General features: G+C 44.1%; 2 protein-coding genes across 5 annotated transcripts in view; one reads left to right on the forward strand and one right to left on the reverse strand.

The window, feature by feature from the left end:
- Window positions 1-960: 960 nt before the first annotated feature.
- LOC117136147 (platelet binding protein GspB) overlaps window positions 961-25,571 on the reverse strand; it is a 38,546-nt gene continuing 13,935 nt past the window's right edge. The window contains exons 2-15 of one of the 2 annotated variants that reach the window (XM_033296863.1): window positions 19,000-19,219; window positions 17,058-17,680; window positions 16,694-16,826; window positions 16,359-16,567; window positions 14,487-15,953; window positions 7,983-8,275; window positions 7,004-7,105; window positions 6,679-6,945; window positions 6,153-6,247; window positions 3,843-3,934; window positions 3,160-3,352; window positions 1,565-1,700; window positions 1,355-1,495; window positions 961-1,284 (exon numbers count right to left, since the gene is read on the reverse strand). In XM_033296863.1, the coding sequence (XP_033152754.1) occupies window positions 1,167-1,284; window positions 1,355-1,495; window positions 1,565-1,700; window positions 3,160-3,352; window positions 3,843-3,934; window positions 6,153-6,247; window positions 6,679-6,945; window positions 7,004-7,105; window positions 7,983-8,275; window positions 14,487-15,953; window positions 16,359-16,567; window positions 16,694-16,826; window positions 17,058-17,680; window positions 19,000-19,219 (4,089 nt within the window). In that variant the 3' untranslated portion in view covers window positions 961-1,166. Of the gene's footprint in view, window positions 1,285-1,354; window positions 1,496-1,564; window positions 1,701-3,159; window positions 3,353-3,842; window positions 3,935-6,152; window positions 6,248-6,678; window positions 6,946-7,003; window positions 7,106-7,982; window positions 8,276-13,731; window positions 14,015-14,486; window positions 15,954-16,358; window positions 16,568-16,693; window positions 16,827-17,057; window positions 17,681-18,999; window positions 19,220-25,571 lie in introns of those variants that run through there. The other variant, XM_033296864.1, reaches the window with a different exon arrangement.
- On the forward strand, window positions 19,403-23,706 carry LOC117136150. 3 transcript variants are annotated; one of them, XM_033296867.1, is made up of 4 exons: window positions 19,403-19,571; window positions 21,203-21,351; window positions 23,227-23,280; window positions 23,424-23,706. In XM_033296867.1, the coding sequence occupies exons 1-4, from the start codon at window positions 19,487-19,489 to the stop codon at window positions 23,649-23,651; spliced, it is 516 nt and encodes a 171-aa protein (XP_033152758.1). In that variant the 5' UTR covers window positions 19,403-19,486; the 3' UTR covers window positions 23,652-23,706. The 3 variants fall into 3 exon arrangements, with proteins under 3 accessions (XP_033152758.1, XP_033152759.1, XP_033152760.1); XM_033296868.1 differs by having other exon boundaries at window positions 21,224-21,351; XM_033296869.1 differs by lacking the exon at window positions 21,203-21,351 and having other exon boundaries at window positions 19,509-19,571.

Here is a 25,571-nt window from a genome sequence, read left to right on the forward strand (position 1 = left end):
TGGTATAGATCGGATATCTTACACACATGTTCAGGATGCACGTATTATTTTGGGGTTTCCTTGAATGTTCCAAATCCGTTAAATTCCATTGTGCTGCAATTGTTGGTGATTATAATACTTAATGGACATTTATAATACATTTAATGGACATCTAGATTGTTATGGAATGGTTGTGTGTTTTGACCTACACTACTAGTGTTCACATTAATAGTTAAAAATCTACAAATTCTCTATCCGACCTCAATATTTGATACAGCAGGTCGCATTGCAGACGTTAACAAAATGGTTTTGCTTAGGCTCTTGATTTAGTGGACCTTGTGTAAAATCACATATTGCATTAATGTAAAACTACGCTGACATGAACCTAAAAGTAGCCCTTGTGTGTAAATCTAGTGTTTCTTGCGTATTTCTGTTATCTTTGATTAATTTTGAAATGGTCCCGACTAACTTGAGAAACCTAGGGCGTGCGGATTGTGGGTGCACGATGGGCTTCTTTGTTTTAAAAAAATGGTTTGGTTAACAATTACGGCATAATCCCTAGGTCTATTTAAGCAAAATTGCACAATGTGGTTAATATAATTTCTGGTTCGCAATAGATCAATTAAATTATGAACTTTTAATCCAATCAACATTCAAGTGAATATTTATGCAATTTCAAAATGCGATTCAATGCCATTACAAATGTATAACTACACGTATATAATTAACAATAAGTTTCATGCGGCGGACAAGCGCCATATCTTCAAAAAATCAGTACAATTGGTATTCATTCGTCGACGAACAAGGGTAAAATATTATTTTATCTTTTTAAAAATTATTGCTTTTTTATTTGGATTCCTTTGTATTTCAATTTCTTTCAATCAAGAATATAACTTATTTATTCCAGTCGCCGTATGGCAACGAGCATTCAAAATTATCCCAACTCATGCTTAGAGGAAAACGAAAAGCATAAAAACACAATTACAAATAATAGTTTTATATTTAGACAAACTATATACAATGATTAATGGAGGAAATGACTAGCGTAAATTAAGGCTAAAATTATACACAATATGTACAGTTGGGAATAATACCCCCGGTAGTAGTCGAGTCTGTTTCTTCTTTAACTTAGGATCTTGCATACTCTATAGGAAACTTGTGGGTTACACTTTGGATAATCTCTGTGCTTAGAGTACATGCAGATTCTCGCAGCTCTTCGACTTGGAGTCCCGAGTCCACACACGGCCCAAAAGGCCCTTGACTTTAAGGCTGGTGGAGGTCCTTGATCCACGGTATTTGCGGGGACTGCAACAGAGTAGGGTGCATCAGCATTACTGTCTGATTCTGATGGCCTGTCGGCGTGGCGATGACTCACCTGCTTTGGGCACTGCCCGGGGGCGTGGCCACCGCCTCCCCCAGCGGACCCAGCGGGGTATTGGCATTCAGGCATCCGGCATTAAGTGGCGAGCAGGCGCGTCTCTTTGACTTTCGAATCGAACGCTTTCGGAAGAGATCCCTGTGGCAAAGAACATAATAACCATAAGTAAATAAAATTAAGAATATTCCTGAATAGCTCTCGACGAACCTGGACTTTTCGGGATTCTCCAGCTTGAGCCGTATCTGTGATAACAGACCCACCAGCAGCTCGTCCACGTTGTGATTAATGCCCACCGACGTCTCGATGAATTTACAATCGTAGGCGGTGGCCATGGCCTTGCCCTCTGTAATGAAAAGCACGATGGAGAGGTTAAGTGAAAATGTGTGGAAATTATGGCCAAAAGCATCACATTCAAGCTTAGTTGGCCGCCCATCATCCCAGTTAATCAAATCGAATGGCCTCGCTTAGTTAACTCGGAGTTGGTCGTAAAACCTCATTCTGGGCTGGGATTTGTATCTAAACATGATGCGGGGAATCCCCATACCAACCGTCACGTCTTGTCCACAGATGTGTACACAACTCGTAAAATCTGAAGCATCAAAGTTCGGTACACCATGCGTATGGTGACCCTCCTGGTGCAAATTTTATGACAGGCTCACATTTTTATTAACAATGTGACGAAAGTTACATATATTTATTTGTATATGTACTTTTCGGTTCGTTTTATTAGAGTTTGATAGGCAGGCCAGCCTTTTCCTCGGTGCTTAAAGACTTAAGCTCTTAACCTTCCGATTTTCGATTACAGATTAAATAGGATCCTAATTAAAGGTAAACAAAAGTTTTGCAACATCGGGCAATATTTACCCCAATTGAATAATTAGTGCGTCACTACAATCATTAAGTATGCCAAAAAGTTAAGAGGTGAAATGGAAAACACATTAAATTTTCAAAAGGTTTGTTTGGAGTCTGTGGAGTGGCAGAATCACCTGTGACGCACTAACGTTTTATTCATATTTTTCCAATCAGCGTGACAATGTATAGATTTATGAATATATCTTTTATCCAGACGTTTCTGGGCCAAGCGCTCATTTTATTATTGCCAGAGGCATACAAAATTCTATAAATACTTTATGAAATTAGGGCGTCGCATTAGGTGGACAGGAACTCTCCGCCCAAATTCAAGATTGTGCGTTGGATGTGGGGTAGTGCGTGGGTAGTGGGTGGCGAATGGAGGTCCTGTTGTCGCCCTGTTTACAACAATAGGCTTATGGGCCTTAAACCTTGAGCGGAACACATGCCACACGGGACGAAATGTAATCAATTTTGCGCTGAAACAATTTCCCTCCACTGCCATTTCACTGGCAGAACTGAGGAACCCTTCCAGCCACCACCCACCCCTACTTTCATAATAACAAACGTAATTTAACGGAAAATATTGAATTACTTAGATGAAAGCGCCCGAGTTACCTTGGTCTTAAAGGGAATCTGATATAAAAGTCAAGTGAAAGCACTTGAGTAGACAAAAAGGACCCCCGAAACTGGCGACCTTCAATGGGGGTGGAGAATCACCTCCACTTAAGATTCCGGCTGTTTGGGTAGGCGAACCGCCGGATGACTTCCGCTTGGCAAACTCTTCAGCTGACCCTCCAGTTTATACACTCCAACTATATCGCTATATATATATACTCGTATATCTATTCGTAACAGACCCAATCGAGCGCACTTTCCAGTGTTAATGGGGGCGGGGGAGAGCACCGAAATCCTCCCACACATATTTATTAGCATTATAACATGTCGCTTACCTTCAGAGGTGACCAGTCGACTCCTGGCCAGGTCGGCCTTGTTCGATACCAGGATGACTGCCTTCTGGGCGATGTTCTGATTGGTCCAGAGCACCTGCAGCACCTGCTCCGCCACGCTGAAGCTGCTCCTGTCCGCGGCCGAATAGATGACGCAGTAACCGTGCGGATCGTAGTTGGTCAGGCACTCATCCGGCTGTGAAAGGATGGAGAAATGGCGGTGACACCGAGGTGACATTGAGTGAGGTTGAGGGCTTTGCCAAAGTGTGATTTCCCGCTTCTGTGTGGGTAAGTTGATGGCCGTGCATGCTAATGGCATTATGAAATGTCACAGATAGAGTGCAGGGCGCCGGATGGATGAGCAGGTATGTATGTATATATATAATAGCACTGGTCACAATAATGGCAACAAGGCTGTGGAGGCTGCATAATGGGTGTTTCGAAAGCACCTAAGTCCATTAGAGAATCAATTTGTTTAAAGTGCGTGTGCATGTGAGGGCACTATGAAAAGCACTTGCATTTTATCCAAATATATAGAAATATTTTGAAAAAAAAAACAATGTCAAATATTTAAAATTTATTTCCATTTAAAACTATATAGCTTTTAAATTATGCATTCCCCTGCGTTATTGTGACCACTGTCCCATACCCTTGAGAGGATGATGAGTGTTTTGAAAGGTACTTACAGTCATTTCGGTGTATCCATGGTCGATGAATATCAGCTCGGACTCTTCGCCACTGAGTAATACTGAAACGGCCTTCTCGCCGGACTCATCATCTGCACACACATTGAAGGAGAAAATCGAGGTTAGCACCGATGTATTAGCATGTGCGCCAAACTATAGCTTAAGTTCGATAGCTCAAATGTCAAGCAATGAAATGATTTACAACATCTATTCTCGAAAGTGCAGAAACAAAGAGTATGTGCATGTTTTAGTTGGGTCTTGGTGTGATGGGCTTATCTACAAGTGTCGTCCACTACATGCGAGTATCGAGTATTTGGGTATCCATTAGCCAAGTTGAATGAACACAGCTTCGGGGATTCACCGGAAGTCCACACCGGACTGCCCCGAAATGTATGCTAATGTATGGGAAATTAAATTGGCCCCCACAAGTATGCAACGAAATGGGCGCAACATGGACTGGGCGAAAAACCCCGTCGTCTGACCAAATAGTTAGTAAAAGTGAAAGGAAAGTGGGGTGGCTGGGTAAATGCGACTTTGTTTGTGTGGGACTGAGTGTTTTCTCAATTATTATTCATTTAATGGGCTCTCTGTTTGCCTCTTTTTTAATTAAAAATGCTATAGCTATAGTTGAAGCTGTGGCATTTATAGTTTTGAATATATGGCACGACCATTATTTCACTCCCATCCCCAGGTGGCAATCAATAATTGCAGCCAGAACGCGAGGCCCGGCGTATCATTAATTAAATTTCATTAGTTGTGTTTGTGATGTGCATAATCATTTCAATATCGAATGCCTGCCCTCAAGGCTGCCGCCCATCGACTGGCTGGCCATAAATCACAAGCGAAACAATGGCCGCATTCAATTGACAATCGATTGTGGAGCGGTCTACGGGACTATATATTATATGCGCTATATATTGGCTAGGTGGTGTTATATTTCTTTTTCGGTTTTTCGGGGGGAGGGGGAAAGTGTTCTAACTTCCGGGGCGTGGCTAGTGGGCGGGACCAGGTGCGTTTCGGAGTTTTTTATTAGCTTTCAAGCGCAGGGCTAATGCAATTGTGGATTAAGTGTTTGGCTAGTTTGTTGAGTTTGGTTAATTTTATTGGAGAGTCGAAAAGCGTTTCAATTAGGTGTATAGAGATATTTGGATAAATATTAAGGAGTAGCATAGTTAACAAGGTTAATAATTATATTGTTCAGTTGCTGGTTGCTTTTACCGTCGGCGGCTTTTTCAATTAGAATGCGTATATCACAGTTGCCTAGATCTGATTACAACCACGATTTGTTGTTGTATGTACAAAGATGTTGTTGTTAATTCGGTTGTTGTTGTTGAGTTTTTCGAGTTTTGTAGGGTCAGTTTGAGACATTGAGTTGATATGATTGGTTGATATTCGGAATGGAGAGAAACAGAACAAATTATCATTGCTTTATAAAACAGTATGATACAATTGCGGATTTTCGTTATGAGGTTTTGTGTGTTGGATAAGCATTTACACTGGGACCGTTTGCTATACATTTGTATATATCTTAAGGAATTTGGATTTGATCACAACACAAAAATCGTTAAATATCGCACTAAAAATTCCAACTAAGCGACGAACGACAAAATTATTTCCATTTAATTTTTCCATTCGCTGTTTTATTTTTTTTATTGTTTTATGAATATTTTTTCCCATATTTCTTTTGTGCCAATAGAAATGTTTATTCGAATCTTTTCATTGACTCCCAGGCAAAGAATGAAACAGTTTTCCGCGGACGTTTCCATTCCTTTCCAGAGTCGCAAAAACCCAAAAAAGATCTGAATTTATTTTCATTGCAGCAGCGTTTGTTATGCTTTTTGCCAATTTGTGTTGACCCATCGGGCGGAGGCAATAGCTCGGCGCTATCATAAAACGCCCAAAGCAAACGAAACCAAACAAAAAGCGGGGAGTACGAGCACAGAGCTGTGGAATATAAACTTTCCGAACACGGAATCATAAAAAGCCATGTGATACGGGGGCAAACAGACGGCACAGACACAGAGCAACGAAATCAGAAACAAATATAATAGCCAGTAAAAGACAACATAATACAGCCAGGCAGCTACGACATCGACTAGGAAAACGGAGGTAGTGCCAACAAATGAATTATGAAATAATATCAAGTAAAGCCAAAGCACTCGCTCACAACCAGCAGACAGACATGGGATGACACGGTGGGATACAGGGGTTACTGGGGGCTATGCAGTGCTCTTGGGTGGAATGGAATCCGGAATACGGAATAGGGAATCCGGATGCAAGCATCTCCGGAGGGGCATGCTGCTAACTCACCGATGCTCGTGTCGTAGGCGTGCAGGTACTCCGACGTCATGAACTGCGAGACGAGCGAACTCTTGCCCACCGCAGGACCTCCCAGCATCAGGACCCTGGAATGGGGAAATAAGAAAGCGGAGAAGGCCAATTAGTCACCCTCTTTATGTTACTATTATCCTAAGCGATCGAAGTCGATTGGCTCTTGTTTCTATTGTTATTTTAATGCTAATGAGCTGACTCTTGACCTTTTGATTTTCCCATTGAATTTTGTTTTCAAAAGGTTATAGGGTAAGGCATTTAAATATAAGCCCGGCTTTCTGGTTGATGTATACATTCTGATTTACAATGTACGTTTAATTGTGCGGCATTGACTAATGGCATGTATCTGATTCAGAATGAAACCCACAATTTGTTATGGCAAATAATATTTATTACCAATCTCAGTTTACCCATTTAATTATGTTATGTTTAAAGCTCTAGTAGTCTTACAAAAAGTTTGCGAAATCAAAAATATGTAATAGCTTTCCCCGTGAAACGAACTCACCTGTAGGGACCGTTGCCCGGATTGGATGTGCTGCTCTCCCTGCTGGAAGCCAGCGAAGTTCGGGCGGATACGGATGCGGGGGCGGACAGCTGCTGCTGGGTGGTCAGGTGCTCCGTGCTGGAGTTGGAACTGGCCACGCTGTTGTTGGAGCGACTGCGTCGGCTCTTGAGGGAATCACCGCGATTTACCACACCCTTGCCGGTGATCGAGAAGTGGCGCAGTCTGTAGTACTCCTCCTCTACTCCTGTATTCGGCATGGAAGCCACCCTAAATCCCAGAGTAATTTGTTATAACCATACAGACTTAACCGGTGTGGGTCACCCACCTGGATCTCTGCTGGGGCAGACACAGTTGATTTGGCCTTCCGGATGCTCTGCTGCCGGGCATCTTGACCGATTGCGAGCGGCTGTGATGTGGTGAGCCATATCTGAAATTCGAGCATGGTTGACCTCGTTAGTACCAAAAATCTAACTAGAAATGCAAGTCCTCTATGCACATCCTCATGTTCTGTCAGTCGGGGTTAAAAAGGGGTAGAAGTCAACGGCATGCCAGTTGTAACCAAACTGCAGTTGACAGCGGTTTAATGGAGATCAAGATATGCATTTCTTACCCGATGCCGCCACCAACAGTCGCCTCACTGGGTTCACCTGCCATGTCCTTGGAAACTGTGAATGCCATCAGGCCAAAGGACATATGCATAGTGTCCTTGGGCGTCGATGCGAACTAACCACAAGCCAGAAATTGCAAAATATTGATAATTCTAGTGCCCAATCTCTTGAACAGACCGAAAACTAATGAAATGCAATTCAATGCAATGCAATGCAGCATCGTTTGTGGAATATTTAAAATATTTAAAATCCCATTTATGACAATCAAATGCAGGAACTGCGTCCACGAGCAAGTCTGAAATGTTTGTTTATCCACTGATTTTTCACAGAAACAAAAACGGAAAAAAACTTTGCAAACTGGCAACAGGTCGTATGAGTAATTTGAAAAGTTATGAGCCCATCATGGATTTTTCTCATTCGTTTTTTCCCATCGCCAGTTTGTTGCAATGCAAAACGGCTGGCAGGTGAAGGCTATAAAAGTGGTCCTCCGTTTTTTTTTTTGTCTTTTTTTTTTGTTTGTCCGTTTGGCCATTTAAAATTTGATTGCTTTGGTCCGAGCATTTTTACGAGAGTCTTAAAAATCGATTGGCATTCAATCGGAAATTAAATCTCCGGCCGGACCATAAAACGTAATCCGTCAAAGGTCAGGTCGGTTGCTAAATAGAAGGAGCAGGAGGATCGCCCCAGCTTACGTACCGCATCTCAAAATCGCGCAGCTCCTCAATGGTGAGCGTGTTGGTCACATCCAGCAGCTGCCTCATGTTCTCGTCCCGCTTGTGTTGTTGTTGCTGTTGCTGCTGCTGCTGCTGGAGACTGTGATGATTGTGGGCGTGGTTCTGGTTGTGGTGATGCAAGTGGGTCGGCGGATGGGCCAGCTGCTGGGAGTTGCGCTTGCGAGCCACCAGCTCCTTGCCCTGCTCCACGCTGATGAAGTCCCCCTCGTTCTTGATTAGCAGCGTCTCGACTGTATTGTCCAGACTTAACGAGGGCTATAAAAGGGGGAAAAAAAAAGCGATAAGAAAATGTAAAGAGCGTAGAAGAAACATCAAAAAGGAAAGGGTGACTGTCGGAAGTATCGTTGATTGTTAAGCGGATTGCTGCTTTTTCCAATTGAATCGCAACTACTCGACCAAGTGCTCATGCCCCGATGACTTCATTCATTGCCACCATGGGCTTATGAATTTGTAGTAGTGCCACTCTGCCACTCGCCAAGGATTCGCCACTCTTCAAGGGTTTTTCCCAGCGATTTTGAAAAAACTTTTTGCTTTATCTACACCTTGAACAGGTGTTCTGACAGCCCATGCAAAAGTCGGGAAAATTCCGTAAGCCTCTACATTGCGTGTCTGCAGTTGCAAATTCAAATAGTTACCGGCGTTCGTGCCGAGGTTAATTTCCACTGCTGCAAATTTATGTTTTGCCTTCGGTTAACTGGCCAAGGATTATTGACCAGAATTGTGCCTGGCTCTTGGCTAATACGGTCTAATGTAACCCCTAATAAGCTCCTAGTACACGCCTAATTTTCCTGGCAGATAATGGCCTTTGTTACTGACTTTTAAATCGGAAATTTAAATTGGAAATAACTAACTTTCTACATAACATACAAATGAATTTATATTGAATAGTTTTTTATACAATTTAAATACCATGATACCCTTAAATAACAATGAGAAATCCCCTTACAATTGCAATGTTCATATTTATTGAAAACCTTTATTGTAATCTGTAAATGTACCATTCCTATTGTGTTTTAATTGGGATACATATTTCTCTGTGGTAGAAACAAATTAGAGCTTGTACTTTCTGGAAAACTAACCAAATTATTTAAATCTTTCAAGTGCTGCAAACAAATAACTGACAATAAACAAACCTCTATCAAAGTTCGGCTTTAAATTTGTGCGTTTCTTGGGCAGAAAACAAATGACTGGCAGTCAGGTAAATTAAACCAGAATTTACGCAGACAGAAATGCTTGCACCATAAATTACACCAGCACTCGCAAAATATACATATATTTCGCAAAAGTCTACCTGAGAACAGCGCACACCCACCCACCCGTATGGGCACATTTATTTATTCAGCAAATGCCCAAATTAATTTGTGTATTTTATTGGCAGGCATGACAGTAGGGAAAAAGGAAAAAGTTCGCCTGCATTTCCACCCAAGCGCTAATTAATAATGTGAGAATGTGTGTGTTCGTGAGGGGCGCTAATGATTCCGCCCACTAAAGGATCTCGATTTCACAGCTTCTCCTATTTAGACCTTCCCACACTCGAATCGTGTCTTTCAAGTGGCCAACGGCGAAACTTTTTGGCAATACCAACCCAGGGGAGCAATTCGATGGCGCCGAAAGGGGATGCGACACTTTCGCTGATGACGAAACGAAACCATCGAGAAAGTCCCCAACATCGCACAAGCAGTGACGCGTTACACGCGGCGTATGAGTAATATTGCGTTGGACATGCTGCTATGACGCTGCTCTTTTTCATCTTGGCTGCCATTTCCCATTTTCCCCATTACACAAACGCCGAAAATAGTTTTTCTTGCATCGCTTAGTGCGTTGGTTCTTTTCTGTTTTCTTTTTTAACGATTATTTTTAGCAGCGCATTGCATTGGGGGGGAAAAAGTTGCTACATACACCCCAGAGTTCCCGAAAAAACGAAAAAGTAAAGAAGTGCGATGAAGAACAGAACTTCTAGGGTAGCATTTAAAGGGAAATGATTGCAGGCGGTTTAAAAGTTTCCTAACATTTATGTTTATAGTTTTTGGTATCCTGTTTCAGTTTAGATAGTTTGCATTTAATATTGGTAGCTTCCATAGCTCGTGTCAGCTTTAAGTTACAACAAACCATATAAGTAGCTTCAACACTGCACATTTTAAACTAAGTTGCAAGTAAGAACCATTTGTTTTTAAGATCCGTGGGTAACCACAAGTCATATTCCCAATTTTATCATTTTTCCCAGGGAATATTCTTATAGATTCCATGCTGATGCTATGCAGTAGTACTACGCAGCGCTTTTGTATATCCAACCGCTCCACAATTGGCTATTAAAAAGCAAACCGACTCGAGGTGTTAGGAAAATGTGTAGAGCTCCCCGAAAAAAACAGGCAAATAAAATGTTGGGAATTCGAATTTCGAATCGAGTGAAAGCGAGGCATCCATGCCCAAAAGAATTGGATTGTCAAAGACACAGTCTACGTGCAGAGTGGCAGGAATCGATGGCAGATTGGCTGAATTCAATAAACTTTCGATGAGAAAACCAAGACGAGAAAACCAGAAACAATTGAACAGACTGGAATGCAATTAGATTCGGTTTTGTTTATGGAAAATGCAAACAGAAATTGTTATCAAATTCTCAGACTTAGCTGTGCAGATTGTTCGCATAGATTATAATTGATATTACACGAGCTGCCAGTACTCATTTCACACCCCATCGACTTGCAAGCTCTCCTCCAATTTTGGCATCGCTTAAAAATACATTTAGTTTGGCAAGTATGTATTGAAAATAATCGCGCGCCATGCATGCAAATCACTTTTCATGTTTTTGTTTCATTTTTACGCCGCTCTGTGTTCAATCGCCTGTGAAATCCGGCTGAAAAGAGCCAGCGGTCGGGGGTTGGCCAGGTTTTCTGGCTATTTTCATGCCGCACGAATATTAAAAATAAATTGGTAAACTCGGAATACTCGGAGAAGCTGATGTGGGGTCCGGCCAAAGTGGAAAACATATCATTACCGGAGGCAGACGCTGTTTAAATTGCGATTTTCCAAACACCATAATTTTCACGCCGCACACTAATCATGATGTTGGCCGAAATGAAAGTGTCTGCAATGTGATGGACTGTTTTTCCCCCCAAAATCCAAGTGAAACATTTCTCATAAGGGGGTTTTCGTTTCCTGAAACTGTGCACGCTTCTGACAGCTGACCAAGGAAGTGCAAAGTGCAGCATCTGAGGTTATTTACCTGCTGCAAACTATTTGCGCTGCTGGGAAATGTTTCCGCGAACGATTACTTTTGGTATGTTTGGCATATGCACAATAACAAGAGCAGAACGCTCACATATCTATATCTCCTTGTTGCTGTTTATTTATAGCAAAGGTTTATTTATGGCTGTGCTGCAGAAAGTGCAGTTGCAGATGCAGATGCAGACGCAGCTGCAGATGCTGATGCAGCAAATGCAGTAGTAGCCTTCGCCAAACCGAATGGGGTCAATGAATTTGCCATCAATTGAGAAGGATGAAAGCGGGCCCAGGTGTGCGGGGGCGGTTCATAAATCAACTAATTAATGTCACTTTATAAGGCAATTGGCCTCGAGCAGAATGGCAGAGAACGGCCTACTGAATCTGCCCAGAGACACAGTGCCCTCAAAAAGAGGTAGGAAAAAGAAGGAGGATGATTATGAAGTAGCTGCAGGGGTCACCGAGTATCAGAGGCATCAAGTGGCCGAATTAAGTAGCCGACCCGTTGGCAATTATCAAGTATACGCAGCGTCCAGCTGCGAGGAAAGTTTAGGTCTGGTCGGGCATTGACCAATTACTGGGTTCAAATCGCAGTGCTAAGGTTGAGGTGAACCTAATCGAGTCCGTGACCACAAGCAAGTGGCGAATGTTTGGCCAAAAACGCGCTATAATTAGCTACATTGGATATGGATTTTCGGCACTGGCAGAGTCAATAGCCGTTTTTCCCATTTATCATTTATCAATGATCGGCAAAATTCTGCCGATATCCAACAACTAAAAGAGTGAATGGCCGCGGCGCTAAGTGAAAGTGCCAAGAAATGCTGGGGAAACTGACCTTTGAAGGCTGCGGCAGCGAAATAATGGCCAATTAACGTGTGTAGTTGGGTGATACAAATAATAGGTAATTAGTTGTGCTCAGTCTTTGTAGTTTCATTTCATTGCTTTGGGTTTATGGTGGAAATTTAAGGTCCAGCAAGGACAAACGATTTATGGCATCGAAGGCCAACGAGCGGCAAATGCATTCTCTCACACATTTGCCTGAAATCAAAGGAAGCCATTCGACCACTCAATGTAAAATCAATAGGAAACAACCAACAATGGGAAAAACTGGGGAAACATGTTTGCGTTTCTGTCGATGTTTACTTTGAAGGTGGAAATGGCATGGGGTGGGAAAGGGGATTAGACAACCTCCAAACGCCACCCGCCACCCACAAGGCTGCAATCGCCAGCCAAGTGCGTGCCTGCTAATAATTCGCCAAAGGAGCGCACAAGGTGAGCTGGTAAACTGAGTCGAAGGAGGTGAATCGGTAGATAAATCGCCAGGTATCGCTGGGACGCATGCAATTTATGTAGATTTATACGCTCGATGCCCACTCACGCACACCCCGAATCCAGCTGCAACTTATGGAGGCAATCGATCTCCGCAAGAAACAATTACACTTTACACCTGATTGAAGGTTGGGCCACTAAGTAATGGAGGATGCGCCTCGCCTGGTTCTCGGGAAAATCTCCACTCCGCACATCGTTTCTTATGGAAAATTCAATTGAATGGTACATTATACTCTTCCTGCCATACATATCTATATCTGTTGTTGTTTTTCTTTTGCACCAGGAAATGCCTTCGCGCTGAACATCTATAATCTATCTGAATCTGTATTTGTATCTGTATCTATATATGTATATGCACTTCTCCAACACGCCCAGCGATTCTCTCTTTATGCATAATGGGCAAAAGTTCGAGGAATAAAATGCTAACTCACTGCCGTTTACAATGAAAGCGTTAAATAAACTCGAACAGATAGATAATCTATATCTATGTATTTGTTTGTCTGGGACTGCGACACGTTCCCGCCCCTTTTGGCCACCACTTTGGCGGCCTTTGCTTTCATGTTTTTATGATCCGATGTGGGCAAGTAAATAAATAAGGCGCAAACAACCTGCGATCTGCTCGGGACTCTCTATAAACTGGGCAACTGGGTCCCTCTCGTTCCGTTGTGGTAGTTTATTTTGACATCTGTCATCGTGGAGACGTTCGGAATAATAAAGAATATCCCCCATATTTCGCTGTCACTTGCAACATTTTAATTATTTACGACAAAATTCATTGTGGGTCAGCAACTCATTCACTGAAGCGGCGATTGTGTCGCAATATCATCCATAAGTGGGTGTCCACATTGATAACAAGCTACCCGAATTCCGATCTATGCAGGAATTCATCCATAACCACTATCGCGGACCCAAGCAAAGCGGAGCGGTATGGAATGGAAATTTATGGCCAAATTGACGTCATTGTTACTCGATAAATCTCGCATTTCGCATATCGGCTGTTCGATGGATCATTGCCTCAACTTGATATCTTATCAACTGAAGGCTTATTGATTCCACCCCCTACTAGTTGTTGGCTCATTAGCTAAATCAATCAAGCGGCAGCGTTGGGGATTTTGTGGCGCATAGGCAATATAGCTACAAGATATATTTAGTTACATAGTTACCTCCTTGTAGCGCTTGGAAAGACTGCGGCAGATGCGCTTGTAAAAGGGCGCCATATTACACTAATTCACCGAATTTATATACTTTGGAATAGGAAACTTCGTTGTCAATTGTTTAAGGGATTTATTATCCTTTTTATAGCGTTGTATGTCCGTAAGGCACCGCGTTTACATAGCTAACACAAACAGGTTGGCACTTAACAACACGTTTTTTTGTAGATAATAATACTTCAATCTGATTTCTCGCGATTCCGCTGCTTTAATGGCGATGCTTTGCTTTCGGATGGCTCTCTATAACTGACGAGATCGGTGGCGCGCGCCCCTTTTTATTAGCTGTGAAAATCGGGCGAGAGAGAGCGGCAGAGAGCACAAGTGGGAGTGGGTGTGAGAGCGCAGACAAAGCGGTGCGATATACGGAAAATGGATAATGGGGAGCGGAATTGCATTGGAGACCCCACAAGGGAGCAAATTGAAGCTGGAGAGATGGACAAAGAGAGCTTCCGTTATCTGTATGTCCCTATAGATGTGCTCGAAAGACATTATCAATAGAACCGGCCCATAAATCAATAAGAACTCATTATCTGCGAGCGACTCACATTGGAAAATTTCCTGGGAACTGGTACTATACAACCAGGTACTATCCTTAGTAAGAAATCAATGCGCATCATGGATAATATTTATAGAACAAGATCGGTAGAGTGAAAATCAATCCCTCTCGATCCTGATAAATTCAATATTTGCCTCTTTGGTGAACTCACCTGCTGAACGACGATGGTGGCACGTGGCTGCTTGCAGACGGCAGCTGCCTCCAGGGGATTGGCGGTCACATTGATGGGTCCATTGCCAGCTGCTGTTCCGCTGCGATCCTCCGTCTGGATGTAGAAGTGCTCCTCCTTTTGATGGCGCTGCTTGTTCTTGAAGGATCTCCGGCGAGTGGAGTCCGTGGGACTGACGGCGGACTCGCTGCCCGGACTGGGCATCTTGTGATGAAGATTCAAAAGGGAACCAGATCCGGATCCGGACACGGAGCCATGCTTGGGCGGGATCTGCTCAAACTTGCTAGCAATGTCCTCGAACTTGTTTAGCTCGGCGTAGGAGTGATCGCTGGGCGAGGAGGAGGACTTGGCCTGGGGATAGAAGGCATCCGACTGCGGCACATACTGCTGGTTCTCCCGGATGGTTGTGTGGATCACCGAATCCGGTCGGATGCGCTTGGAGTTCTTGCGCGATGGCGGCCGATCCCGCTCCCAGTCGCGCTGCTCCTGGTAATGCTGCTGAAGTTGCTCCTGGTGGCTCAATCGCGAGTATTGCTGGAAGATGTCTGCTCCGGATTTTCGCTCATACACGGAACAGTTTTCCGCCTCCGAATCACTGCTGTTGCTGGCCGTCGTGGAGCTCGGAGCAAAGCACTCCCGCTGGATGCGCTCGTAGTCCAGAGCTTCCCGATCGAAGGGGAACATAGTTCCAGGACCGGTGGCTTCCCGTAAGCATCGTTCGCTGCTGCCACTCGAGGAACTGGAGGAGTACTTTCGCTGCTGCGACGATGGCGATAGTTGGTGCGGCGGAATGTTCTGCGATTGTCGCTGTTTTTGCTTCCCGGAACTTCCGAAAAAATTCGCATCCTTCATGGTGGGCGGTGCCGAGCTGACCTTGGATATGGCGCCCGTGGAGGCAATGGGAGTGGTCCTCCGCTTCTCCCGCTTAGGACTGGCCCGGCGACTGTGCGAGGGCGACACGCTGGGCGAGATGTGGTTGGGGTCACGCTCCCGGGGCCTCAGCTTCTTGCTGCGATTGCCAATGCTGTCGCCGCTGCGCTCGTCATCCTCTTCATCGCCTTCACTGGCGGCCATAACTCCATTTCCTCCAACCCCGGATCCAGATCCTCCCCCTCCTCCCACTCCTGCTCCAGATCCTGTTCCTTTTCCCGAACCCACTCCGGCATCTTTTGCCGACTCATTACCATAGTTCTTGAAGGAAAAGTGACTAGTGGACTTTTCGCTGCTGCGCGCCGACTTCGGTGACTGCGGGGGATCGAAAGTAAAGTGCTCCCGGACTCGAGTGGGCGGCGGAGCCGTACTGGGCTCCCGCTCCTTGCGTTCCCGGCGCTCCTCCTGTCGCTGGCTACCCGGCGAGTGACCGCCCGTCGGGTGGCGTCGCTGCGAGGAGAGAAGTGGCGTGGTGGAGGACGGCTCGCCGGTCAGGATGGACAAGCAGGACTCCTGGCTCTGCAAGGAAACGTAATAACACCATAAGTCCAATATTCTCTTAAGTAATAAATAAAAACTAAGGTTCCTTTATGACTGATTAACTGCTGGGTAAATTTATGGAAATGCACTGGCAGTTAACTGCTTATATGACAATGAAAATACTTTCCAAAGTGGATATTCATGTTCAAGTCACTGAAGTAATCAATTGTTTTTAAGGGCGTCAGGGTTACATAAATCTTAAAAACGTTTAAATTGTTACAAGCATTTTCCAATTTCAAGAACTCCAAACGAAACGAAACCAATTCGGACTTTAAGAAGGAATAAGGATCCATTTCTGGGCACAAGTGAATAATCTCATGATTCAGTTGCGAAAATGCTTGTTCTCCAAGCGAATTTAATCCGGAATTAAATTCCGACTCGTACCTCGACGCTGTCCTGGAGATTCATGTCGGGCCTGGGCGGATACCTCGAACAGCTCGTTAGTTCCAGTTCAGTGGCGCCGCGTCCATTGCCGCCTCCTCTGCCGCCACCCATGCCGCCGAATCCCTCGTGCTCCGAATCGATGTGGACGGCGGTGAGCAGTGGTTCCTCCAGCGAACTGAAGAGCGGCTCGCTGGGACCCGAGTTGTCACCTGGCGAAGGAAACGAAAGAAGGAATAGCAGAAGGCGCGGGCCAGATTGATTAGTTGATTAATTAATTCGGCCGCACGAGGACATCAATCAAGCAATCAGATCGGGATATATGTGAAGCAACTCACCCATGTCCAGGGAGTCGCACGTCTCCGAGGTATCCGTGTGGGTCACATTCGTGATGAGCGTGCAGGCCGAGTCAGTGGACGTGTTAATGGTGGTGTCCGGAATCGAGGCTGATGAGGTGCCCATCACCACCAGCTGCAAGGGGATTACAGAAATTACTTCTGGTCTGTTGCTTTTTAGCACTTTTAAAAAGGAATAAATGTAAAAAGCTCGTGGTAATCTCTGCCAATTTGTTTCTTTAAAGCCGGGCTAACATAAAACAGAGTGTCTGTTTTAAATGAATGCAAATGGCATAGAAACTAGTGCTTCTGTGCAGTTGGATCGTTAAGATACAAAGATACACTATAGTTTATTGTAAATATCTACCTTTGGCACTCCACCTGCAGTCGTCATATTGTGCATGGGTCCACCAACGGAGTTGTGATAGGCACTGGACACCGGATTTAGAGGTAGTCCATTCAGAGGAGTCGACGACGTGGTCGAGGCATTAATCTTGTTCTTGATGCTGCGTCCGCTCTTGAAATATAAACGACGCAGAGCAGTGGCTGCCGAGGAGCCGGACGCACTGAATCCATCGTTGTCGGAGCCGCTGGAGTTGCTGCCGCCGGAGAAGAGACTGGAACCGTTTAGCTGTGCTGCCGCCCTGGTTGCCGTCGGAGTTGACGGCTTGGATCTGGACACATTGCTGGGTAGGGAAGAGGCATTCGATAGCCTCCTGGTAGCACCGGGATGGGGTGACTGCGATTGGGACTGGGATTGGGATTGCGACTGGGCGGGTGATGCGGCTCGAGGAGCTTGCGGTGACTTGTCGCTCCTTCCACCCGATGTTTGTCCCAATGCCAAGGCCATCATCGCCGCCGATCGGGTGCTCATATAGCCAGCCGGTGGCTTGGACTTTCCGGTGCTGGAGCTGGAGTTGGATGTGCTTCTGGTGCTGCTATTGTTGTTGTGGTTACCCTGTGCGGCATGAGCCAGAGATGCCGTCATGGCTGTGGGAAGAGGGGATTAGGGTCAGCTGGTTATTTACGTTAAGAGACATTTGCGGTTTTCTTTCTAGCTTTTAGTTTCCCATTGCGGTTGCTTTATATGGTTTTGCAGACATAAACACAAATGGCTGTTTGCTAACAAAAAACCATATATACAAACTGGTTTCATATATCCTTCCTAAACTTTAAATGCAATTAAAACTTCTTTGATTAAAGTATGATACACCTGTACTTTTCGAATAACAAATACCGCAATTTCTGAAATAAATGCAGTTCAATCGACAGCTAATAGCTGCGAACTACACCCCACCTCCGACAATCCATAGTTCGCTCCTAAATCAACAAATAAAATCGATGGACTATAGCGTGACATGGCCACCTTATTCGTCGATGGCTCACATGTTGCGCCATTAAGTGAGTCAACCCCAAAACGGGGGGTAACTGAGCTCCATTCTCCGGGGATTTTCCCGGGCCACAAGCGCGGGAACGGGCGAGAGATTTTCGCACGTAAACGTGGCGAACTTTTCGTGGAAAAACAAAGCACACAATCAAACAGTGCTGAGATAATAATCATCAAATAATCGAATTCCATTCCACAATTAATTGTGCGGACGACAGAATATCCCGGCCATCTCACTCCCCTAATTGTGGTTGTTTATCCAGGCGCACTCAAAGAGATTCCCCATAAGGTTGCCTTCGCCATCTCACCCATATCCGGCATATCGTCCACTCCATGGGCGACTGTCGCCGGAGGTCAGGGAACTCGAGGCGCAAAAAGAGGTCGACTGCGACGAAGAGTTTGGCCCAGAATTTGCGAAAAGTTTGACAGGCCCGGAAATTATACGGGCAGGGCCATTTGCATGTTGCCATTGTACATTATTTACACAAATGTCGCGAAAACTATGTCAACTATCAGCCATCAGGCCACAAATCTTACCCGACACGCAGAAAAAAAGAGGTTTGAGTTGATAGAAATGTTCTCGGAATTTAAACAATCATTTTCTATGCAAATAATATAAAATGCTATTTCAAAAGAAAATGAGAACATCCTTTTTTTAAATGATTTATTGGATGCATATGTATGTTTATTATACCGCCTACCAAATATATAACTTTTTAATAATAATTTGGTATTATATAATGGTGTATGCAACACTACATTTCCAATCCCTGAATAGTACATCTCAAACATGCAGCATTGATTTTGCTTAACACCCACTTTGAGACACCTTTGTAATTAGTTTTGCAACCCAAGTGATTTAAAAGCCAATTACGTGAAAGTAAATTTTTAATTCAATTTCCATTGAGACGTGTGCACCCACCTCTGGCTCCTCGGCTCCTGGTAGTTGCAGTTCCTCCTGGTCCTGCTCCTGGTGCGGTAATGGTGCTGCTGGCGGTGCTATCGGCGGCGGTGCTGGCGGAGGTGGAGGTGGAGGAGGAGGCTGAAGTGGGCGGCGATGTTATAGGCCCCGCGAGGGCGGGGTGGGGCGTTGGGCTGCTGGTCTCGCGGAAGATGGGGGAGCCGGGGACATAGCGGTCGGGCTGTAAGCAAGAAGAAGAAGCGGTATTGTTACCATTAATTACAGTTCAAATAGAGTTGCATTCCCTGTTAGCCGGCCGATAAGGAGTGTGTACGAATGTACATATATCGATCTGTTGTTGTTTGCCATTTATCAAACATCAATCGACATGGACGGCTATCGTATCGAGCTCCACTCGAGTCAGTCAAGTGCCAGTTGTCGAAGCCAAGCAGTCCGGATTCGCGCCTGCAGCTGTCAGAGCTCGGGAATCGCAATAGAAGTCATCGCCATGAATCTGCCGCACGGACTGTCAAAATCCCTACTTCCATTCACGGTGCTCGGCGTCGTCTTAATGTCAGCAGCCTTCTCGAATGGTATTTCTACGGGTTTCCCTAACCGTTCCATCATCCATCCATTTAAATCCTAACCTTACCCACTGATTGGCACTGAGTGCTCGCTTAGCAGGTCGTTTTCCGCTTAACTTAATTAGCTGTTTTATTGCGAAATTGCCGTGCTACGACTCATAACTCAGCGCAAATTTAGCGAGAAAAATCAGGTGAATTTGAAATGTGTTCTTGGCACTCATTTCGCCTCACTTTGCTGGGCATTGGACACAGCGGCCTGATTCCCCCCACTTGATTCACCGAACTGTGCCTTCCGTGCTTTTCTCACAATTCGGTTCGGTTCGGTTCATTTTCATCTGTTTTGTCGAGTTCAGCTGTCGACGTCACTCGCCTATGACCACATTCAAATTTATTGATTGCCTCACAAAAGATGATACAAATCATTCCTCAAAGATCTCGGCAGTCCTCCAGTCACAGTGGAACGGGCGGTTTTGAAAGCCGAATCTTCTTCGAGGGCGGCGAACTGAGGGCACTCAAGCTCAATGGTTATCCTTAGAACTGAATTTTACATTTATGCAAATTACGAGGGATTTGTGTTTAATTTCAGAAAAAGACTTCATCCCCCACAAGTTGCCATCAAGTGTAAATGAGGCTTTCAAATGGTTACACTTGAAGTCAAATCTACTTTCGGCAAGACAGTTTATAAATACGTCACTCATACGCCATGTTGACATGGGTATGTGGGTATGAAACAATACGAAAGTAAACTTTGCAGATCATTTAAATTAATTATATTTCTATTACAAACTATGAGGAAAGTATTATGAGTAATCACCTCAATACATTTATCAGAAATGAAAATTTCTTGCATGGCACCAACTATTTTTATATAACTGACTAACCGCTCGATTCCCGCAAACTCATGACATTTTGTTAGCACACATATCATATAAAATATATTGCATTTTTCGCCGATTAGAGCCCATTGTAAGCCGCTTCACTCGGGATGATACAATGTTCTATCTTTCGAATACCGCGAACCGCATCGAAGCGTGCCAAGAATGATCCCCGCGGTCAAATCTTTTATGCAGAACTCATAATGCAGATTCTGAACCGAAATAGATTTGTGTTCGTGGTAAGAGCTAAGGATTTCGATACCCATCATTTCAATGTCTTTTGATTTCTTACATTTACGTATGAGAGCACCATTGCCGAGGGTCGAGCGAAAAGTCTCGTGTCATCAATCCGTTTACACATCCCGGGCCAAAAAAATTGTGGCCACTAGTGGGGCCATTGACGTCACTGTTATTACACAAAAGGCTGATTCAAATATAGACTGTGCTATTCGTATAGCCATATAGATAGATATAGCCGGCGATACATGTCGAGGACGTTGTCGTGCCACTTGGCAAATAGACAGAAAGTCTGCTGCCAAAATTCTCACTTAAATTCAATTAATTATTGTGTTTTTATAGCTGCTAATGTTTGTTTTTGCTGCATCCACTGCTCTGGGGGGCTGGCTATTATTAAATTCTAAGAAAAGCACAGCGACAACACGATCATCACGATGATCATCAAAATCAAATTTAAATTCGAATACACGAAACGAAAACGAACGTCCAACGTCATGACCTCGTTCAATCCTCTATTACATATAGTAGTATATATCGTGTATTTTGCAGCGCTCGATTGCTATGTGTGCACCTATTTGAACGCTTACAGTGATACCTCCTGCCTGAAGAACGCCAGTGCTGTTACTGTGCTCAACTGCACCAAGAAATACTGTGTGACAATGCGCGTGGAAATGCGGGTGAGTGGCAAATATTCTTCTAAATTAAAATAGGAATGTGATAAAAAAAAATTGAGCCGTAAAAACAATTCTCCCTTGGCAATTAATCTACTTACATTTCTTTAGAATTAAATACTTTTTGAGCGCCTTAATAATAATTACCATTCTAAGAGCACAGTCCCTTGGAAACATTTCGTTGTTAGGATTAAAGATGTTAAGCGTGATGTCTACTACTGGGCTTGGGTACAAAAACAACAGAATAAAAAACTATATGTACATGTGCTGTACAAATTTCCACTTCTCCACCAACGCTGCGTATGTGGAAAGTCGGAAAAACTTCTGGCCCGTCGTAAAACGACCGTGGAACGTGCCACAAATGTTCCCGAGCGTCGGCAAACGGGAATTGCGGAGCGTTTAACTCTTCACGTATGCCGTCAGCCATCTGCAGACACACTCGCTCCCAATCTTCCCCAATCCTTCCAATTTGGAGCTGCCGCAGCGCAGCTGTTGCGGCAACAAAGTGGCACATGGAATGCCTGATTTTTATGCATCGCTCAACTTTGTTTGGCTAAATGTTGCCACAGCTAAAGTTTCTCCCCTTTTTGTGAAATTAGCGACTGCCACGTAAGGGATGAGCACAGAAACAACGAATGTACACAGTAGGAGCCATTAAATCGAGCCAACTCTCCACTTCGACTAATTGAATCCGGAGCTGCACTTTCTGCCGGCCAACGCGGCGTATGAGCAATTCTAGCTTTATCATAGAAAGTACAGAAAGTAACTAGTGCACTTTGTACATATTTGTCCTGGTATTTACACAAAATCAATTTGTTTTCATATCTCAGATTGCATATTATATTGTGCATGCAAACAGAATGTTTTTTACTTCCTTATTCAAGTAAACATCAAATGCTGTCAGTGAAGTAATTTTAAGAAAATTACATTGTAGTTAGCTATTAAACATTAAATATTTTTCATCGAATTAAGTCAATTCAGCGAGTTCCAGAAGGTTTAATTCCCCCCTTTTGCGTGCAGCAATAAAGTGCAGACTCCTTGATTATTTTCACAGTATTGACGCAGCTCGCCTGGCTTTAATTTCCAGCAGTAAGCGGCTCAAATCCGAGGAGCAAAGAAACGACGCGGGAAGTGGTTGTAAAATAAGCCCAAGTAGCAAAAACAGAGTGCATAAAAAATCCATTACCATAATTTAATGGAAAGCCAGAGCGGCGTATAAGGAGCACATACAGTGCAGAGATCCCACACCCAACGAGACTCCATGTAGCCGATGGATCCCGTGGAAGGCTTAGGCCAGCTTACGACCCCCCACAAAGTCAACTTTGTCGCCTCTTTTAAGCCCCAGTCCGCCAGGTCTTACATAACCAAATGAGGTTTCCAAATTTTGCTAGCGACTCATTAGACAGGCCGAATTCGCTGATTGAATTTCGTGCGGATCAAAGCCGCCTGGAGCAGAAACTTATGCTAGTCGCATTGCCATCTAGCCAGCTAGCTGCAATGCAATTAAAACTTTATAGGACCCACCACCAACACTCCTCCATGCCGACGATGTCCCTAGTGTGAACTTTGTTTACGCATTAGCTTTCGGGCCATAGATTGCCTCGGTGCCGCACATCCACAATCCGCATCTGCATTTCACCCTTTCACCCGCCTTTTGCTTTTATTTCACTTCTTTTTTGCTTTTTGAGGCACTTGGGACCTGGGGCATTAATTACTTTGGCCGCTGAAACGAGGGCAAATGCAAATTCGATTCGCAGATACGAAATGCAAATAAGCCCCTGTGACCAAGCGTGATGATTGGTGGCATCGGGAAAGTGGGTATCATTAATCAGTCGCGCATATGTTTGTAATGTGGATCTCCTATTGCCACTACCATTGCAGCGTAACTCGAGCAAGGTGATGTCCTTCCAGCGCGACTGCCAGGACAAGCCGATGGTAAGTGAAACCACAAATATTTGTATTAATCTATATGTTGAATTTAAGAGTGGTTTAAGTGAAAAGTGATTAAAAACGATTTCATTTGAATATTGCATTTATGCTCCACTTAAATCCTATTTATTGGATTCTTTCTCCTGCAGATGCTGTATGGCAATAAGCCAGATGAATCGTATCGCACTTATTTCACATCCTGCCAACAGGACCGCTGCAATGGACACGATGGTCGGGTTAGAAACTCGACAAATGGAAGTGGTGGCAGTGGCATACACAACGCTATTATTCCTGGAAAAAGTCCTGGTCAGGTCGTGTTTCTTAGCCCCTGGATACCTATCGTTTTAATTATAGTGGCACTTTGCCAGTTTCCATAGTGAATAGAAAGCTTTCAATACCCTACCAAAATGTCTTTAAAAATGGTAGCAAGATATCGGGTAAATGCATGCTGCCATGTATTTTGTATTCAAAATTGCGACGTAATTATTTAAATTATTTACTGCTGATTTAAGTTGCTAGACCCACTTCCAAACGCTCGAGTTTAACAAGGGTCCGCTTTATTCTACATCATCTAACTGCCCCAATTAAAGTTGCTTTTTTTGTGATAAAGCCAGATACCTTTCAACTAAGTAGGGTCTGCCGATAACCAATTACAAGGCCATTAAACGAGGCCACACCAACTAATTGCTGCGGTTCGAGGCCAATTGCAGGCGTTGACAAAGTTTTGCGTGGCTGCGATCCAGGATGCAGGATGTAGGATACAGATGGGCCGCCATGAAACCACAACGGTAATTGCAGCGACCGCCAGGCTTTTAGGCCAACATCATTGGATCAAAGGTCGCCTTTGAGTTCCGGCATGTCCACGCGCTCAAGAACGACTATGAATTCCAGCTAATGACACTAAATGGCGACGCTAATGGCGTTTTTCTAATGGATTCGCTGACATCTTTACGCGTTGATAGTGGAAAACTCAAGTGCGATTGGCAAAAATCTAATGTAAATTCGTTTGAAGGCCGGGCCGCCAAAAATGCAGGCCAGTTAGAGGATGCCTTGTAGCCTCGCGAATCGACTATAATTTTGGATAAGCAATCAGTTCGACTGATTGTTTGTTTGCCTTGCCTCATTTGTGTTGCACCGAATAAATCTGAGAGCTTTCCCGAGTCCTTGACTTCTTGGGTACACATTTCTGAATTTGTGTTTGCCGAGCTCCACGCATTAAAGTACCCATGTGTAAAACGCCCGCCCGTTTTCAGTTTCCAGTTTCCAGTTACCAGTTTCGTTTGACACGCTTTTGGCGCTGGCTAAAAGCAAACAACAAACAAACAAACAAACAGCTGCGACAACAACAAGCACAACGGCCAAGTTTACCCGCCCCCAACTGACAAGTGCGAAGTGGGAGGTGTAAGGGTGGGGAGTGGGCGGTTCCGCCCCTTTCGCATTTCCGGTTTAACTCCCTTCCGGCCAGACAGCAAAAATCGAAACTCAATCCCGAAGTGGACATGTGCTCTGCAAAATTGAATGACACGCCGGTTTGCTACACTTTTTTTCTCCCACGAACAAGCCTTAACTAAAATAATTCAATTTGAATATTAATGTGTTTTAATTTTGGATGGAGTGGTGACCATACCTTGCCATACATATAGATGTATCGTTAATATTAAAAAACGTCAAAGATTATAAAAGATTTTAATAACCAAAAATTGAGTACATAGTCTATGTGGTGAAAAAGGCAACCTGCTCATAATATTAAATTTTTGAGTTTAAAATTTCTTTCCATAGAAATAAAATACACACGAAGAAGTTTGGTTAAACACAACGTATAATATTTATTAAACAAAAACTCGCGCTTGCAATTCTTAAAACATGAAAGATAGGCAACTTTTTCATTAAAAGAAGGCAAGTTGCAGGTCGCTAAATGTGGAACGGTGCCTAATTAAAACGTTTTTGGTCTCATCAAGTTATACAAACAATTATTTGTAATTTTTCGTAAATTAAGAGGGCGGCAGGAATACCAACATCAAGGTGGCAGGCAGTTTTCGGGAATGGGGCTACTTAAGAGATGCCACCATTTCGGAGCAGGAAGTAATTTTTACTCGACAAATATTGACTTGATCCCAATAAGAAGACAGCGCCGAGAAATAACATGAAAGCATTCCGCCTCCACCAAACTGAGGTGATCCGATCCCAGCGAGGTGTGGGTGGCGCAAATGGCCGGTGGAGGATGAAGATGTGCACTTGGCGGTGGCCACCGCAACGGACCATAAACAACGGAGACACACGAAAATGGGCAGCGGTTG

This window comes from Drosophila mauritiana, chromosome 2R (genome assembly GCF_004382145.1).
Source record: "Drosophila mauritiana strain mau12 chromosome 2R, ASM438214v1, whole genome shotgun sequence".
NCBI classification, from domain to species: domain Eukaryota; kingdom Metazoa; phylum Arthropoda; class Insecta; order Diptera; family Drosophilidae; genus Drosophila; species Drosophila mauritiana.

What these genes read in the sequence shown, in the direction of transcription:
- LOC117136150 (XM_033296867.1), top strand. Translation starts at nt 19,487, where the DNA reads ATGAATCTGCCGCACGGACTGTCAAAATCCCTACTTCCATTCACGGTG. An exon ending in CAATGCGCGTGGAAATGCGG is followed by an intron (nt 21,352 to 23,226) that starts GTGAGTGGCAAA and finishes CTACCATTGCAG; the next exon opens with CGTAACTCGAGCAAGGTGAT. An exon ending in ACTGCCAGGACAAGCCGATG is followed by an intron (nt 23,281 to 23,423) that starts GTAAGTGAAACC and finishes TTTCTCCTGCAG; the next exon opens with ATGCTGTATGGCAATAAGCC.